Raw genomic sequence first — 18,715 nt, 5'->3', positions numbered from 1 at the left:
AAAAATTAGAGAAATACTTGCTCTAAAAATAAAATTTTATAAAAGAGTATTTCGATGCATCAGCTACTATTCACTTTCACGCCTCACACCTATAATTTTTTTTCATAAGATGCGAATATGTTTTTTATAAAATGTAGAGTATGAGATAATAAATAGTAACTGATGAGAAGAATTTTTCTTTATAAAAATATACTTAAAGGACTTATTTATCTTGACATAATACCTGAGATTATGATTAGTAAAAATTACATATGAACCAAATCACATTTTGCTTGTAAGTTTACTAACTTTTACAAGATCCCTTTATATATTTAGAATTTCTCTACAAACTGTCCATGCTCCGACCTCAAACTGATATTTGTCTTGATCCTGTTATTAGCGTCATTTGGGTCATTCAGGCTACCCTGCTGCGTCGGAACAAGAGGAGAATGGAGATTGGAGAAAATTACAGTCAATGAAAATAGGCAGGAAATGAGGCAAAATTACTGAGCCTCTCGGTTAGTCACTAGCACGGCATTCAATAGGGAGAACATTATCCATCATAAGGAATTTCAAAATACAAAGGAAACCATCTTCAATGCATATTGTAACTTCAACTTTCCTACGTGGTATGTGCAAAAGGCATTCCATGCCCATGAAAACCCTATGATTCTGAAAGAGATCCACAGACTAATTTCAGATTCATTTGCAACATTATACACATCCACATAAAAAGCAAAGAATTTACAGCAAAACTGAAAATCTAGAAAAAAAAAAATACAAACATAATCCAGTGACAGCTGTGAAATAATTCAGGTTTAAAACAAACATATTAGATACATAAGAGAATAAGAGCGGATAACAGAACCGAAATATGTAGAAGCGAAAGACGGTCATAAAACAAGGGTAATAGACTGGCCAGCAGTATGCCCGAGTTGGGCAATATAATCACAACCAAGTTCCACTAGTCTACCACACGCCTGCGCCATTTGATTCCGGAATCATGCTCATTTAATACTTTAGCGAAGGGCCATATAAAATTATCATCATTCACCAAATGAACAGATGTATTACCTCATTCACTCTTTTGCCATGCATCTCCTGCCAACAATATCAGCAAGGGCTCTAACACAAAAACTCATTAGATTCGTTGGCTGCAATGGAAAAACGTGGAGAGCTCCAACAAAGTATCTCGGGTGTGAAAGAAAGGACATAAACAGCCTCAAATTCAAAGATTTCTCAGATCTTACTCCGCATTACTTTATTTCATTGCCTTTCGAAATTAAACCATCCTTCCCTGCTTGCAACCCCAAGGCATGAGCAAACATTCTCTTTGCAGCTCCCAAATGCTCCCTTTGCAAGGAGTCTTTATCGATCCCATTCCCACTGCTTCCATTCTGAGCTGCTTTAAAATGAGGGCAAATCTTGTCAGTTTGCTTTGGAGCCATATTGCTTTTACTTGGTGATGATCCACTTGAGATATTATCATTGATTTTCACTTTTGCATGAGGGTTGCTATTTTGGCCCGATGGGGAGTCAGTCTTCTGAGAAGATACTGCTGATACCTTAGGCTCCCTGCATTGAATATCTAATGCATCTGTTTGCCCACTATGCTCTTTGCATTCCCCATTCGTAGCCTGATTGCATGGATTTATTCTGTGGCCTAGAGCATGTGCAATCATTCGGCGGGCGACCACAGGAACATTTCGTGGCTTCCGCTCCACAGGTTCAGAGACTTCACCCGAATTCATTGAAAATATTCGGTCACGAGCAACCAGATAAGCTGCTTTTCTCTCCTCAAATGAATGTTGAAGAGAAGGCATTTCTGTTGTCAACACTGAACATGAGCAAATTTAAGGTTGGGTACAACAATGGATGTTGTAGAAAAAAAAAACATAAATAAATGATCAAATGGGACTTCATTATTTTAATTTATTTAAGAAAAACAAAAAAATAGGCTTCAAATTTTGAGATGGTAATGGCCCTATAAAGTTTCTTCAGAGAAACATTAAGCTTTCAGTAACCATGGAAAAAGGGCTGCTGTTATGTGAAATGGATTTTTTTAACCTCCCATATTGTTGAACTTTATGCATTCTGAGCAAAAGATTTATTCCACTGGCTAATAATGTTCTTCCTTGTGCTACCGTATATGCCACTTTGTTGCAAGAACAGTGGACAAGGTCTAATGATCCAAGAAAAACATTAGTCATATATGCACTCATACTCTAAGAGGACAAATAAATGTTATAAGTGGAACTCCTTGGAATTAGGGGAGGGCAGCGGGGCCCCGCCCCTGCCACCTCCTGGGCAGGCCAGCAGCCTTGTAGGCCGGATGAGCGGTACCCCGCCCTCGTCTGGCCAGACATGCGAGGACGGGGGGCGGGACAGGGCTGGGCCACATCTGCTTTTCCCCCACCCCAGATATATATATATATATATATATATATATATATATATATATACTATAAGACTAAAATCTCCCCCCCCCAGTCTAACCCTAAAATCACTCTCAGTTTCTTCTCTCTCTCTCTCTCTTTCCCCCTGCAGCTTCTCCTCTCCTCTCCTCTCTTCTTTCTCAGTTTCTCTCCCTCTGCGATTTCTTATTTCTCTCCTCTTCTGCTTCTCCTCCTCTTCTTCTCCTACTCCTCCTTTTCCTATTTTCAGTTTTTGACTTTTCTTCTCGACGTCTTGAAGCATGGCCATGGAACCACGGCCATTCTTGCTGTGTGTCGTGGCAGTGATTTTATTATTAATATTTTTTTTTTTGTGCCGTGTGTCACTGTATGTACTTTGTAATTTGTGGGATTTTCTGTTGGATGATACATTTGTGGATTTTAGGGATGGATCTGTAGATTTGATGTTGTTTTGAAAATTTTTGGATTTTTTTGGTTGTTTTCCACTGTGGGTGGGCGGTGGATGGCAGGGGATGGACAAGGGGGCCAATCCACCCCCCGGCATGCAGACGGGGCACCCTACCCATGGGGTGCGGGGCTGGATTCCAGGCGGGGGCTGGGGGGGTGCAGGTAGAACCCCTACTCAGAATCATTACAAGGCATAATTCTGCCTAATAAAAGAAATCAAAGTGGGATTTGAAAAGCATCTCTATACAATAATTCACTCACCTGATGCGGGGACTTACAGTCTGCCCCCCCCCCCCCCCCCCCCCCCCCCCCCCCCAAAACAAAGAAAACCCTTGGCATCCTTGTTAAGGCCTACATATTGGTAGTGTTCCAGTGCCCATAGTATGGGGTAGAAGTCTACTCTACTCTATAAGTACTACTAGTTGAGTTTTCTATAAGTACTACTAATTGAGTTGAAGAATAAAACTCAAACCATATCAATTGTTTTACAGATCATTCTGCAAAGTCCTTTCTATTTTTCTTTTTTATTTGTTTTTGGCTTCCCCTCCTTTCTTACTGCTCAAAGATATATAAAAAAAAATTGTTATATCAAGTGTATACAGACAGAGGCTTACAATCTCCCCCTCCAAACCCTCTACATCCTTGTTAGGGCCTACGTATTGCAGCATTCCAGTCCACATGGAGTTATTAGTGGACTCTACTACCATTTGTAATGATCCAAGAAAGGTGCTAGTCACCTATACCCATATTCTTCAAAAGAATTAGTAAATATTACAATTGGAGTCCTCTGGATTCATTGTTAGGCCTGGTTCCATATACTAAAGAATTAAGATGAGACTAACACTCATGTAACTCTAACAATTCACCCATCCATCACAGGATCCAGGCATCGCTCAAGGCATGGAAGGCATATTTTAGCTATTACATATACAAATCTATTTCTTGCCAGTATGGCTTAGAAGACATGTTCTCCCTTCCTTCGTTTTATAACACTTATGAACTCAATAACTGGAGGTCATAGACATAAGCTTTTGGAGTGTTGGTGCATGTGATCATGGTTAATATTTATTTGAATATTCATCTAATATAAAGAATGATACAAGAATTTGAAGGGGTACAGAATGTAGTGATAAGTATGCTTTCTAACCAAGAGAACTTAACCAATAGCATCAAGAGAAAATCAACTCAATACTATCTGCTATCACAGTCAGCGCCATAAAAGTGATGTTTCAAAGCCCATATAATCCTTTAAAGAGGACAGGAAAAAGGTTACCTGGGAAGGCCTCTTTTTTTCTCAATAATTGATGTGAAACCATTGGAGATGGATGCTCTTCCGACTGCCACAAAATATCACTAACGAGGATGGAAGGTCTGCATTCCAAATATGTATGTCATTCAAAAGAGAAACATAACATGCACTGCAAAGCAGCTGCACACTAGCTAGGCTAGGCATTGATTATCTGTGACATCAATGTATATGTTGGTCCCCCGACTGCTGTATTTTCAGTATTTAACAATGATTCAAAAGTACCTCAAAATTAATAGATTTTCCACAAGTTGAAGGAGCAAACTTTGATTTCTCAAATTTCATGATCAGTCTTGAGGTTATAACATTTGTACACCCCCGGTTGCATGTTTAAATTGTGAAAACAACTTAGCTCTCACAACCAAAAAAATTAAAAATGAAAAAAAAAAAAATCCAATTTGACATATTATTATATTCTCCGTCTAATATATTAGACTCCCAAGATTCTCGCACACTGCTTAATTTTCAGAGTTTATTCGTTACTAAATCTTCATATTATGCCAGGTTCCAACAAAGAGGAGACTTATTCTTTTAACATTGTCATTTGATGTTACTTACTTAAGTAATAAAGGAATTGTTCATCAAACTTCATGCTCTTATACACCCCAATAGAATGGGGTGGCTGAACGCAAATCGCCATCTGTTAGATGTAACCCGAGCACTTTTACTACACATGCATGATCCTAAACGATTTTGGAGCGATGGTGGTCTTACTGTGTGTCACCTTATTAACCGTATGCCTTCACATCCTCAATGGTTCATGTTCCCTTCCTCTCTACCTTTTGCTCTCCCTCCAAAAATCTTTGGGTGTGTTTGTTATGTTCATAATCTTGGCCCAGGCTTTGATAAGCTTGATCCACGTACTACCAAGTGTTTCTTTGTTGGTTATTCCTAGACTCAAAAAGGATATCGCTGCTATAGTCCTGCTCTTAGACGTTACTTCACTATACTTCACTAGTGCTGATGTCACCTTCTTTGAGTCCATACCTTATTTCTTAGCAACATCTTCAGTTGTTGAGTGTGATCTTCTACCATTACCTACTCTTACCCTTTCTCCTGCACACTCACCCACCTAACCCTCAATGCCTTCCCTTGTTCCTTTATAGGTGTACTCGCGTCGCTTGAAGCCCCCCGGCTCCCATGCCTCCACCAACCTTATCTCTATCTTCAGATCCTGAGTTACCTAGTGCTTCAAACTCTCCACCTATTAATCTCCGAAAAGGTACTCGTTCTTGTGTTACTCAACATCTGATTAGCCAATATGTCTCGTCATGCCTTATCTCCATCTTTTTCATGCTTTACTTCTCAACTTTCAAAACTTTTTGTTCCAATTCAGGATGCTTTATCTGATCTGGAATGGAGGACAACTATGAAAAATGAAATGGATGCTCTTCACCATAATGGAACATGGGATCTTATTCCTCTACCACTTGCTAAACACCCTGTTGGTTGTAGATGGGTATATACAATCAAATTTCATCTTGATGGTTCTGTTGAACGTCTGAAAGCTTGCTTGGTTGCTAAGGGTTACACTCAAACTTATGGCATTGATTATGACGAGACTTTTCTCCCCGGTTGCCAAAATTTCTTCTATTCAAGTATTGATCTCTCTTGCTGCTAATTTGGATTGGCCTTTATTTCAGTTGAATGTTAAAAATGCATTCCTACATGGCGACTTAAATGAGGAAGTGTATATGGAGCAACCACCTGGGTTTGTTGCTCAGGGGGAGTATCGAGGTACTGTGTGCAAGTTAAAAAAGGCATTATATGGTTTGAAACAATCTCCGCGAGCATGGTTTGGGAGGTTCTCTGATGTTGTTGATGACATTGTAATTATTGGGAGTGACTCAGCTGGAATTACTAGGCTGAAACAATTTTTACATGATCAGTTTCAGACAAAAGGCTTGGGCAAACTTAGATACTTTTTTGGAATTGAAGTCGGTAGATCTAAAAAAGGTATTAACCTATCTCAGAAAAAATATGTACTTGACCTTCTGGAAGAAACTGGCATGTTAGGTGCACAGCCTATTGACACTCCCATGGACCCAAATCGTAAATTCTTGAAAGATGAAGGGGAGTTGTTTGGAGATCTAGGTCGGTATCAAAGACTTGTTAGAAAATTGACTTATCTTACTACCACTAGACTTGATATCTCTTATGCAGTGTGTAGTGAGCCAATTTCTACAAACGGCCAGGGTCTCACATTGGGATGTTGTAATCCATATTCTTCGTTATCTTAAGCGAGCTCCTAGCCTTGGAATATTGTATAGACCAAATGGACATCTTAGAATTGAAGCTTTTTCAGATGCTGATTGGGCTGGATCTCCTTCAGATAGGAGATCAACTACTGGATATTGTACTTTTGTAGGAGGTAACTTGGTTACATGGAAGAGTAAGAAGCAAACAGTAGTAGCTCAGTCTAGTGCAGAAGCTGAATACAGAGCAATGGCTCATACTACTAGTGAGCTGACATGGTTGCAACACTTTTTTCAAGAGATTGGGTTTCCATCTCCTGTCCCTCTTCAGTTACTTTGTGATAACAAAGCTGCAGTACATATTGCGTCTAATCCTGTGTTCTGTGAGAGAACTAAACACATTAAGATTGATTGTCACTTCATTCGGGATAAGATACTAAGTGGTGACATTTCTACACTCTTTGTGAAGTCTGCTGATCAACTTGCAGGTATGTTTACCAAACCACTGTGTTGTAGTCGGTTAAAGCTTATTTGTTACAAGCTAGGTTTATATGATATATATATGCCCCAGCTTGAGGGGGAGTGTTAGAGGACATGGCTGTAATTAGAATAGTTTATGTGTACAATGGTCATTTGTATGTAGTATGTATAGCAAGTTGAATGTCAATGAATATACGAATTTATTCTCTATGTTTGACTACAAGGCCCACAACTCCCCAAAAAGCTCTATGGTGTGTAAATAAATGGTTTGCTGATCCTCCACTAGACTTTCACATACAACAACAGTCTGCAATAATCTCCCTTCTCTTTCTTAGATTGTCCACAATTAAAATCTTCCTCAAAGCTTCTGTACATCCAATGAATGCAACTTATCTGAAGAGTTAATACCCCTATTCCAAGGAAGCATGACAAAGAGGACCCTCTCGAGGCAGTATCCTCACCTTAACAACTTTAGTGACAAATTGACAACCCTTATCTCCCATTAGTGAATTTACAATTTCTTTACCATGGAATGTAAACATAATTAAACAAGTTGAAAAAGGGAACACGACCCAAGTATACAAAAAGCAAAAACAAAATAAAAAAGAAAAGAAAACACAAGGAAGGCAATGAAAGAAATCTTCTATTCCTAACATCCTAGACACCAAAAGTTCTAGTAAAGGAGCTTTCTTTCATTGCCTTCCTATGAGTATCTCCAGTTTGAAGGAAAGGATCAGCAGCGGTAGTATGATTTTATCAGTTCGAGTTTGGAAAGAGTAATGCTATGCAAAAGAATATGATAAAAAAAAGCACAAAGTGAGTGCAGAAGGACATGAAAAACATAGTGTTGATCCAGCAAGAAGAAAAGTTTGCATCTGGGCAGTGGTAGCATAAAGGTCCTTGATGATTGAAGATGTTCCACTGCTTTACTAGTAGCTTACACATGCAGTACCAATCAATAATAATTTGTTACTTTTTCTACATCATCCCCTACTAAATTCTGTTCCAATGCTGCCGAGTAAAGAAAGCTACTTTCAGACGAGCTTTATCTCACCAAATGCATTTACGAGGAAATCCAATAACCTTCCCTCCTTTGAATACCAGATTAAGTACTCAATTCAAGCTTTGTATCATACCCAATGACCATGTCATCCCTTTCCTTCCTAACTCTAATTCCAAGTCAGCACTCTAAAAAGTTGGAATTGATCAGAATAAACAAAACTTTGGACCGACCTATCATGTCTCTTCCCTCCAGCTCCAAATAAAGTCTTTTGCCTCCCCACAATGAAAGTCAGATACTGGTAGGAAGAAACTTCCACCATTAGACCTACACCGCTTATGCTCAATTAGAGTTTTTAAGTTGCCTTAAAAGACCATAAGAACCAGTGCATCCAAATTGACAGTAGGAAGAATCAGGCTCCATCCTTCAGCAAGTCTCATGATCAGTCTTCAAAATTTGGGCTTCATTTGTTTCTTTGAGAAGAAATTTTTCTTCTTCTTTGTTTTGCAAAATTAGAAGGGTGTCGTCCTGGTGATAAGTCAGCAGAAAAAAGAATTCAAAAACTTAAGGTCGCCACTCATAAAGTTCCAAAAGTCCAAAAAGGAATAAGATGATAAACCACTAGTTGCTGTCAGCTAAGGCTGTCAACAGCTCAAGCTTGGCTCAAACAAAATTGAGTTGTGTTCAGTCTGCTTATTTAATAAAACAAGCCTGAACACAATTTTGGGATCGTTTATAAAAGGAATCAGCAGGAAAAATTCAGTTTGACTCATATAAGCTTGATGAAAGTACTCATATAACAGCTCGGCTTGACTTATTCTAAGCCCATCTCCACACACACACACACAGAGATGCATGATTTGAGATTACACTTATATATGATCTACGTTAATCAGTAGTGTTATAGATGTGCCTATAAAAAAATTATTGTTGTTCTTTCTCTAAGTCTGAAATTAGAAGTAAAACAGTTGACATTCAATTCAACTGCTAAAAAATAAGAAGCGTTATAGATGTATAACACATATTATACGACATTTTCTTCAAGTGAGGCACCACATCTAATTAAAAGCGATAGGGCACAAGCAAAGTACATTGGGGGTATGCAAAGGGGAATGCCTATCTTAAGGAAGGATTGGGTTGCGCAAAAGAGTTAAATCTACAAAACTGCAAAGCAATTTACAACTATGTAAAGGCACCCAGCCAGCTAATGAAGTACGTACACCAAAAGTTTCTAGGAAATAATCATGTTTATTCACTTACATTGTTGTATCTGAGCATCTCTCCAACACTAAGTGCCGGTCATCTCCTTCACCAACAGATGAGTGGGAAAATCTAGCACCAATCAATCAAACAAGGTTATTAACGGAAGAACAGTAGATGAGAGATAGATATGTATCAATCAATAGAGATGTCCTCCAATATAAGCACCAAAGCAATAATATAAATCAACTTTTTTATAAGTAAAAGTAATAATATGTCATATTGCAAACACAAGAAATTTGAAAGACAAATACCCAAATATTTCAGCAAGGCGATGCAAGAGAAGACGACTATATGCGTCCATTGGTTCCAACTCCAGGACACCATCTGAACTGCAAGCAAACATTGTTTTTACTGGTTTGATAAAAGTTAAAGCTAAGGTATGCTTTACAAAACTTTAAGGAAGCAATTCTTCATCCATGCACGAAGTAGCCATAAAAGGTAGAAATAGGCTAGAAATCAATATCAGGAACAAGACAGATGCAACAAAAAACTACAAAAAAAACTGGCTACTTCATGAGTTCTGACATAGGCATGGAAAAACATAAACATGTGAGAGAGAAAGAGAGAGGCCCGACTGTTGCTTCCAGTTGCAAATATACTTCTGTTTTGTCGATCAAGCATTTTTTTGCTTCTCTAGTTTTCAGAGTTTTCCTTTGCTTAGTTTTCTCTCCGTACGAAGCCTAACCCGTATGTGAACAGTGATTCAAGAGAAACCCTAACCTTCCTATCCTGCCGCCACCCCCACCCACCATTGATCGGAGAGGGACACCACAGTCACAGACAAGGCCGACGGGCCCCAGCGTCCTCACTGAGGGCCGTCGGCGTCGGTTCGTCTCTAGTGAACACTTTTTTTTTTTGTTGGCGTCGGTCACTATGCACTTTGAATCCATCACAGAACTGATCGACAGACCCAGGCATCTCCGTCGTGTGGCCTCCGACGTCGATCTTTCTCAAGCGACTGGTATTTTTTCTGCTGCTCTTCCGTTTCCTTCTCTGGTGATCTGCGATCTGAGCCTTTCCATTAGCCACCACTACAGACTATTTCGACGAACTCCAACAACCACATTGTGGGCATCCAACGTCATCCTCCGGCGACTGGAAGTTCTCCGTTATCTCAAGGATTTTTTGCAAGAAAATCTGTGAACTCAGGGCCTCCAACAGATTTGTGTTTTACCTTAGGATGAAGTGGGAGCAGTAGGGAGCACTAGGAATAGATTTGCAGTGGGATTTGACAATGACGACGAAGCATGATGCAGTTTCATCCCAGTTGGAAGGTGAGAGGTGGTTGAAAGTGGAATAAAAAACTTTCGTTTTTACAAAAGAGGGAGGAAATATCTTTCGTATTTCTGAACGTAGCAAAAGGATAGCTAAGTTCATGTGTCTAGGGTGGACGACAGCTTCGTGGGTGGCTAAGGGGATTGAGGATTGTTTAGACCTTAACTACCATGAAGGTTTCTTCAGAGAGCTAAGGATGGGTAATGGAGTTTTTAGCATTCAACATCATGTTAATGCAAGGGGCAGTTTTTTGCAGCTCTCAGAATTCCATAATGGAAGGAGGAAGGGTTTGTTGGTGATTCCGGAGGGTGCAAATGGCATTGGATGGAAAGGCTTTCTGCAGTCCATTCTAAGTGTCACCGAATCCAAAGCCACTTCTCAAAGTGGAGAGTTTGTTGATGGGAAAACAATGGGAAGGTCTTCCTCAAACAAAGGTGCTTCGTACGCAACGGTGTTGAAGTCACTAGCAGGTAGTCAGGCCGAAACCAGCTCAGCGTTAGAAAGAAAGGGCAAGGCACTTGTAGGAGACAAAAGACCTCAAGTGACTTTGGGAGAGTTGGAAGGGGTCTTGTTGGATGTCAAATCTCAATTGAAGGGAGTTATGGATTATGTAAGAGATCTAATGATTAAGGTGGATAAAGGGCTAGACCTAGTCGTGGGTACAAGTGTGCCGGAAAGTGTGCAGGCAAAGGGTGCGTCAACGATAGGGTCGTTGGACATGCCAGTGTCACTATGCCTTCTGAGGGAGCTGTAGGGTCTCATGCACCAATTACAGATGTAGTTGGTCCTTCTGTCCAGTATTCATTTGTAGTTAAAGACAGGGGTCCCTCCAAGGTCTCGAGTATTTTGGAAGAAACAGTCGAGCCACTTTTAGAAGATGCAAACGGGGTAACAAAAGGTACTGCTTCCCCTCTTGAGGAAGCAGTACGGTCAGACAAAGTGGCACGTCAAGGATAGTCGAGCGGTGGAGCATATATACAAAATGTTGATGGAGGGGAGGAACCTATAATGGTAACCGATGGAGGGGAAAACAACCATATACCTATTGAGCAATCATTTGGCGAGAAGGACGATTTGTCATTGGTGCCTCGTGTGGGGGAAGGTTTAGAATTGTCAGTGGAGCCTCGTGTGCGGGAATGTTTAGAGTCGGGAGTGTAGTCGGGTACTGTGGCTGGGGATAACGCCATTCCCCTGGTTTCTCTTCCTCCGATTAACAATATAGCGGGTTCAACAGCAGATTGAATTCTGAATAAAGATAATGAGTTTCTACAAACCCTGGGACTTTCATATGGAGAGCAGAGAGAATATGAAGGCCAATTTAAAGCACTACTAACTGCAATCGAGGCGAGCCACACGCTTGAAACCAAATCTAAGTTTAAGAAAAGCAGGGAGTTAAAGAATCTTTCTTGGGCAATCAACTACGATACTAAGGGAGCTAGCTCAAGTTGAGGGAAGGCTAAAGGGAGGGCTTTGTGAAGACATTCCCATAGTGGGATGTAGGGGATGGGGTCGGGGAGGTGTATCGATAGTTTTCCAATTCGGGCTTGGTATATTTTGGGTAGGTTTTCATGGGCTTTTGGGTCATTAGCAGCTTTCTTGTATGGGCTAGGTGTTTTTCTTGTATACTCCAGTGTACTTGGTTACTCCTATTGATATATATATCTAATATTATTACTTATCAAAAAAGAGAGAGAGAGAGAGAGAGAGAGAGAGAGAGAGTCCCTTTTGCCTAATCTTGTGGTCAAATGGACACAAAACAGGCCATGAAAGAGGTTTAAGCCCTATGATTAAGCTGCGAGAGAAAAAGGGGGCAGACACACAAACTTCAAAGCTTAAAAACATTATATATATTAGCAGGTTATAAAGTCTACCTGGTATCATCCTGAAGGAAGTTGACCAATGCCTCTTCCACTGAGAGAACAAGATGCTTGGAACGAAGATTGTCCTTAACAAGAAAAGCCAATTCTTCAACCTGTATGTCGGTGATAAAAATGAAAAATCAATTTGACAAATATAATCTTGTATTTCAATGAAAAGGATAAATTTTGTTTCAGATGAGATGTATCAATACATGAGATTGATAAAACTACTATTAGACATAAACATTTGAAATATGTCCAAACAATTTGCCAGAACAAGCACAGTAACAGTCATGCAAATTATTGAACAGCACTGCCCTATAGGATACCTTATTTGTATCAGCTTAGCAAATAAGTACTAACAACAAGCAGACTTGGAAGAAAGGGAGATAATGAAATAACTTTCTACAGAGAGAAGAAAATGAAAGAAAAACTCACAATAACTTGTAATGCAAGGACATCAAAAGTTTGTACAAAGTTCCAATGCAACAACCTGTCTGTACCATGTCAGAAGGGAAAGCCTTGCTGATACAAATAGAGAGAGACACACACAGAGAGGAATGTATTCTTATATGCTAGGCACAGGATATACAAACGGATCAAGTTGATTGCTTGAACATGAGGTTCTCTGGATTTTCTTTTGCAATGAAATTGAACTAGTTGATGAGAGGAGGATGGGAGTCAACTACAAGTTGGAAGTTTGGAGAGAACCTAGCTGTATCGAGTGCAAATTTGGTAACAGCATAATAGAGATGGAAGGGCTACCAAACCTGATGATCAATAGATACCAAAAAGCAATCACTTTCAGCATATTGTATATAAAATATATAAGACCCCTTATATTTTATGGTACAGGAAGTTGGGAATTGAGAAGCAGTATTGACATAAAATAAACATAACATTGATAACATACATTTCGGATACAACAATCTCTCCTCCCTCCCTCCCTCCCTCCCTCATAGCAAGAGAGAATGTTAAGATGGATGCGACAAAATCCTAGGAAAGAAAAACTAAGGAATGAAGTCATCTATTTGAATGTATATTATACCAAAGGATAACATTAATGCCATACATTTTGGATACAACAATCACTCCTCCCTCCCTCCCTCTCTCCCTCCACAGAAATTCCAGAATTTGTCTCACTTGGGTCCAAGATGGAGCATATTGAGGAAATGATAAAGGAGAGTTGTTTAAGCCAATTTGGAAATATGCAACGAAAACCAATTAATACACCACATGACACGGGATTGACCCCAACTATTTGATTTGGATTCCATACTGCTAACCCCAATTTAATTGGGAGGAAGAGTTACCGCTGAAGAGTTTGTGTACAGTATCATTAATTTGAATTAAATATCATAAATTTATTCTTTGACACTCTTCCTATATCTAGACAATAGTTTTGAAGCATACCCAGTCAGTTAAGAAATTAATTCATAATAGTGCAGAATGATATGTTAAATAAAAACGTGACACAGGATTGACCAATTCAATTAGAAACATTGCCAGAATAGAGTTTAGCACAGTATCATTAACTTGAATTAAAAGTATTTCTTTTCTTATAAAAAAAAATTAATTTGAATTAAATCTCATATATGTACTCTTCACACTCTTCCTAAAGCTAGACAATTTTTTAAGCATACCCTGTTAGTTACGAAATTAATTCATAATGACTTTTCACGGCGCAATAAAAGTACAGTCCAAGTTATACAATTGTTTCCACCTTCTTAAACCTCAGTATATCTTCAATAAAATGGAATCAAGCTTGATATGCTTAATTCTTCAAAATATATTGGATTCTTGACCAGAATCACAAAAAAATGGAAAACAATATTCATCATCTACTGCATTATATAGACCAGCACCAAATTAGATCCTGGAAAAAAAATGGGATCTATGCTTTGTAAAGTATGATATAAGTTCTGCGCAAGGATGACATGCACAAATCGAGAAATGGTCCAAATTTTTAGACTTATCAAAAAAAGTTTTTCTTAGATTTAAATGCAAATTCAATCAATTTGTTTCATCAAGGCTTTCAGTGCAACAATGCTAAACATATTAATGTATAGATACCTATGAACTTGTACACAACACACGGAACATTTAATGCATATATCTTTGACCAAACCTTCCAAGATTGATATCATTGACTGAGATCAACCAAACATCTCATATGCACTACATGCCAAATTCAACTCTACAGTGTCTTATGACTCAACTGCGACCATAAATGTTAGCATAGAACTAAACATCCTCCACTCAATCCCCTTGCATACGTCTCCACGCAATTAAACTCAAACTCAAAACATTCACTTCTCTACCAAGCATGGCCGGCCTTTGCCTTAAAAATCTTCAATTGTTTTCCTCTTTTGTAACATCAATTGACAACCCAACTAAGAAAAATTTTGTCTCTATTCTTTTTACATTTTTTCCTGTTTTGTCCCTGTTACTACAATCCTTTTTTCCATTAAAAAATATCCGCTTTCAGATTGAAAATTAAAGATCGGGGCAGATAACACCCGCCTACCCTAATTAAATTAGCGAAATGCATTCTCATTTACAAATCACAATTCCCGGTTCATAAATACATGGAATTAAACCATAATATCAACTACGATTTCATATATCAGCACCACAGGAAAAGACCCGTTTCGAGCATTATTTTTGTACTTACTAAAAAATTGTCTTACTGCGTGTGTAGGTGTGTGCGAGAGAGAGAGAGAGAGAGAGAGAGAGAGAGAGAGAGAGAGAGGTTGAGAAACATACCATAGCGAAATGGGTCATGCTCATGTTGAAGTAGCAGAGGAAAAATCAAAAGGGAATTTCGGAGGAAGCTTGATACAACGCAGGTGTATCAACAAGAGAAAGAGTGCGAGAGGGACTTTGCTGAATGAAGGCAAGAGATATTCTTGAAGTTGAACAGGCGGATTGTACTTGTAGTTTTGGATTTGCTTTCTTTCTTCTTTTTCAATTATTTATTTATTTATGTTTTCATTTTCTAAGCATTGGACGGTGCGTTTTTTTGTTTTGTTTTTTACCCTTTTTCACCGAGTCGTATTTGTACCAGGAAAAGCCAATCATGCATTCGGTTAGGCGGCTAGCCCATGTTTTTTTTTTTCTTTTTTTTTTTTTTTAAAAGTGAGACAATCTCAAATATTTTACCAATAATAATAATAAAATAATATTAAATATTATGATAAATAGATAAAAAATAATAATAAACTAATAAATAATAGTTGAATATTCTCACAATACTTCACTACACAAACTATCTTTTAGTAATATTAGATATAGTTATTGAATATGTAAACATTGTACAATTCTTTTGGAAGTAATAACTTGTTTACAACTATGTAATAAAATAATATTATTTTAAATATTATTTTGATTTTACCTTTAATTTGATGGATTTAATTTTAATAAAAAAATTATTATTATTAAAGTTGTCTAAAATTAGAAGGAAAATTATAGGAATCCCGTTGGGAGATCCCGTTGATGTCCCGCTCAGGCTTTTAAAAATAATTTTTTTCACATCATTTTTTAACACTTTTAAATAATTTTTAAAAAAGTCAAAAAATTCATAATATTATTAAACTATATTTTCTTAATCACTATGTAAAAAAAAAAAAAAAAAAAGCCAAAAAAAAAACTGAACGGGACATCAATTGGATCCCTAGCATTGTCTAAATCATAAATATGTTATAAGTATATCACTAGTCAACCCCAAGGGGTTGGCCTATGTTGTAAAAGCCTTCGTCTTGGGTATCGCATCTCAAGGTCTAAGGTTCAAGATTTTATAAGTGCAAACAATCATCTGGAGCCACATCCTGATAAAAGACTAGTGACTTATCTAATTCCATGTATAGAAAATTTTTGAGAGTGTAGTGTACGGAACTGAAATTTATCCTGTAGAGATAGGTTCGAATGACTCTTGCCTTGGAGAGGTTTCCTCCCTCCAAATCATGAAAAAAAAAAAAAAAAAAAAAAAAAAAAAAAAAAAAAAAAAAAAGAGAGAAGGAGAAGAAGAAGAAGAAGAAGAAGAAGGGTCTGTCACTACTCATGAAAAATAATAATTACAGCGAGATGTCGCCTCCAATGAAGGTTCAAACTTGAATCGTGCTATAGAAAGGTGCTCTAGTACAATTAAACACTGTTGATGTGATTTTTCATTTCTTTAGAATAATGAAAGAACGTTTTGCTAGATAAGAAAACGATCATTCAAATCATTTTGGGCCTGTGAGATCGGGAACACAATTAATGGGAGAGGAACTCAACAAAGAGAATGATGATAGGATTCTCGTTATGGTAGTGTCTCCTTTCAATAGGATTCTCGTTATGGTAGTGTCTCCTTTTAATAGAATCCAAGATGATTGTCATACGTCATGTTTGAAACGGTTAAAAGATTGGAGTGATTAGTTTCTAAAATTGGAATTGAGTGGTTTACTTATACTGGGGTTTTATTGTTCGCTTTGCAGTGGGTCCCACTAGTTGGGTTGCTAAATGTGACACAATCCGTAAATTTAAAAAGAACGCGACACGAAATTAGTAGGTTTGAATTTGATGTTAATAGGTTCGGATCAAAACTAATTGACCCGTTAAGACACAACTTATAAATTGGTCAATAAAGGGTCAACTTGTTTAATCCGAAATTAACCCGTTTTGATCCCTTTAGATTTTATTTCAAATTACAATTTTATTATTGTTGAGTTGTAATATTGATATTTTTTAGTATGCTTATGTTTTTATTGTTAGGATTATAATATGAACATGTGCTCATATTTATTATTGTAGGGTTGGTAATATTAATTTTATTGCTCGATAAAATTTGAAACATTGATATTTTTTATTAGTAGGTAGTCTTATTTTTTTTTAAAAAAAAATATTGTAGTTAGTAGCTACTAATAAATATATATTTTAATTTTTATATGAATTTATGTTAATCAGGTCAAATGAGTTATGCTTCTTAGTTTAATCCATTTACATAAAATGAGTTTAAATAAATCGTGTCATGTTGAACTTTGTTTTAATTACTTATTAAACAGGTTAAAACGGATAACACTACACGATTTATTATCTAAATGAGTCGGATTAGAGTTTGATATATTTAACTTAACTGGTCGAGTTCGGATTGATTTATATAGTCGAATATTCATGACTTGATACGAATACGACTTGAAAACATGAGTTTCTACCGCTACCCACTAGCCAACTTTATCCCCAGTAGTTGTTTGCGCTTCCCATATAACTAGTTTGACCAATCAAGCTTGAGTATCTTGTTTGTTCTCTCAATCGGGTAATCTTTATCCTTCGACATTGTGGGTAGTCTTTGGTAGGAGTTTTTAAGGCTTCGTTTGTTTTCATAAAATTTTTTAACTGATCATCTCATCTCATCCCACTTAATTATTACAACTTTTCTAAATTTCTATATAAAATAAAATAAACAATTCAACTTTTTCAAATCTCAAAATAAAAATAATATTAAAAATATATATTCTAACAATATTTTATTCAATTTTTAACTTTAATCTCAATTTATCTCATCTCATTTGTGAAAACAAACGAGCCCGACTTGTGGCTCAGTACTTTGCCTTACTGTTATCCCTTGTCGGATGTTCTTGATTCCTTTACCTCACTCGTTGTTTCGAACAAGGTCTTGTTTGTGCCTCGATCATTTGATTCCAAGTGAGGTATTCCCTTGTATTTGACATTTAATTCAAAGTACAGTCATCTCTTTTGCATAGTTCATTTAATCTCAAGCAAGATATTCTCTCATTTCGAGTGAATTTAATTTCAAGTAAGGTCTTTTTGTCTCTTGATAATTTCATTTTGGACAAAATCTCTTTGTGTATTACTCATTTGATTCCGACTAAGGTCTTTTCTAAACCCTCGCTCATTCAATTTCGAATAAGGTTTTTTGTGCCGCACTCATTTGATTTTGAGTGAGGCTTCTCTTGCGTCTCCTCCATTCGATTCCAAGAGAGGTCTTTTTGCGCCTTACTCATTTGATTTCAAGTGAGGTCTTATCTTCTACATTGCCCATTCAATTTCGAGCAAGATCTCTGTGTCTTGCTCATTTTATTCTCAACGCAGTCTAGTTGTGCGAGCAAGGTCTTCTTTTGTCTCCTTCATTTGAATTCGAGCGAGGTCTAAACTCCTTGAATCTCTGCTTGAATTTGCACACATTCTAACGTTTCTACCACTAAGTAAATATGGTAGGATCTTTGACTCAATTGATTCAGCCAATTGCAGTAAAGGATTTAAAGCAAATTGCGGATGCCAACATTCAGGAAATTTATGCTCATTTGATTGTTAGATACTAAGACCAGGCATTGTTAGATAGGCGTGGACGTAGGCATATTTTATATGACATATGAAGTGACCTAATGAGTGTTTTTGCTTCATCCCTCTTTTCATTATCGTCTTGATCATTGTAATTTTGAGCATCTTGACCTGAATTTCCCTTCTCATTCTGGACTTTCCACACGATTTTCGACAAA

General features: G+C 37.5%; 1 protein-coding gene across 3 annotated transcripts; it reads right to left on the bottom strand.

Annotated features, from left to right (window-relative positions):
* Positions 1 to 672: 672 nt before the first annotated feature.
* On the bottom strand, positions 673 to 15,141 carry LOC121262265. Of its 3 annotated transcripts, none has more exons than XM_041164662.1 (6): positions 14,985 to 15,141; positions 12,231 to 12,331; positions 9,336 to 9,413; positions 9,082 to 9,153; positions 4,114 to 4,211; positions 673 to 1,804 (listed from the first exon to the last, which is right to left on the bottom strand). In XM_041164662.1, exons 1-6 carry the CDS (start codon positions 15,006 to 15,008, stop codon positions 1,236 to 1,238), a joined length of 942 nt encoding a protein of 313 aa, XP_041020596.1. In that variant the 5' UTR covers positions 15,009 to 15,141; the 3' UTR covers positions 673 to 1,235. The 3 variants fall into 3 exon arrangements, with proteins under 3 accessions (XP_041020596.1, XP_041020595.1, XP_041020597.1); XM_041164661.1 differs by having other exon boundaries at positions 673 to 1,816; positions 14,985 to 15,140; XM_041164663.1 differs by having other exon boundaries at positions 673 to 1,816; positions 9,336 to 9,408; positions 14,985 to 15,140.
* Positions 15,142 to 18,715: the final 3,574 nt, after the last annotated feature.

The sequence above is a fragment of the Juglans microcarpa x Juglans regia genome, chromosome 4S (assembly GCF_004785595.1).
Source record: "Juglans microcarpa x Juglans regia isolate MS1-56 chromosome 4S, Jm3101_v1.0, whole genome shotgun sequence".
Lineage (NCBI taxonomy): Eukaryota > Viridiplantae > Streptophyta > Magnoliopsida > Fagales > Juglandaceae > Juglans > Juglans microcarpa x Juglans regia.
This window is presented reverse-complemented; position numbering and strand designations above follow the sequence as displayed.

What these genes read in the sequence shown, in the direction of transcription:
- LOC121262265 (XM_041164661.1), bottom strand. Translation starts at nt 15,008, where the DNA reads ATGAGCATGACCCATTTCGCTATG. An exon ending in CGCCTTGCTGAAATATTTGG is followed by an intron (nt 9,154 to 9,335) that starts GTATTTGTCTTT and finishes GATTGGTGCTAG; the next exon opens with ATTTTCCCACTCATCTGTTG. An exon ending in AAAAAAAGAGGCCTTCCCAG is followed by an intron (nt 1,817 to 4,113) that starts GTAACCTTTTTC and finishes GCTCATGTTCAG; the next exon opens with TGTTGACAACAGAAATGCCT.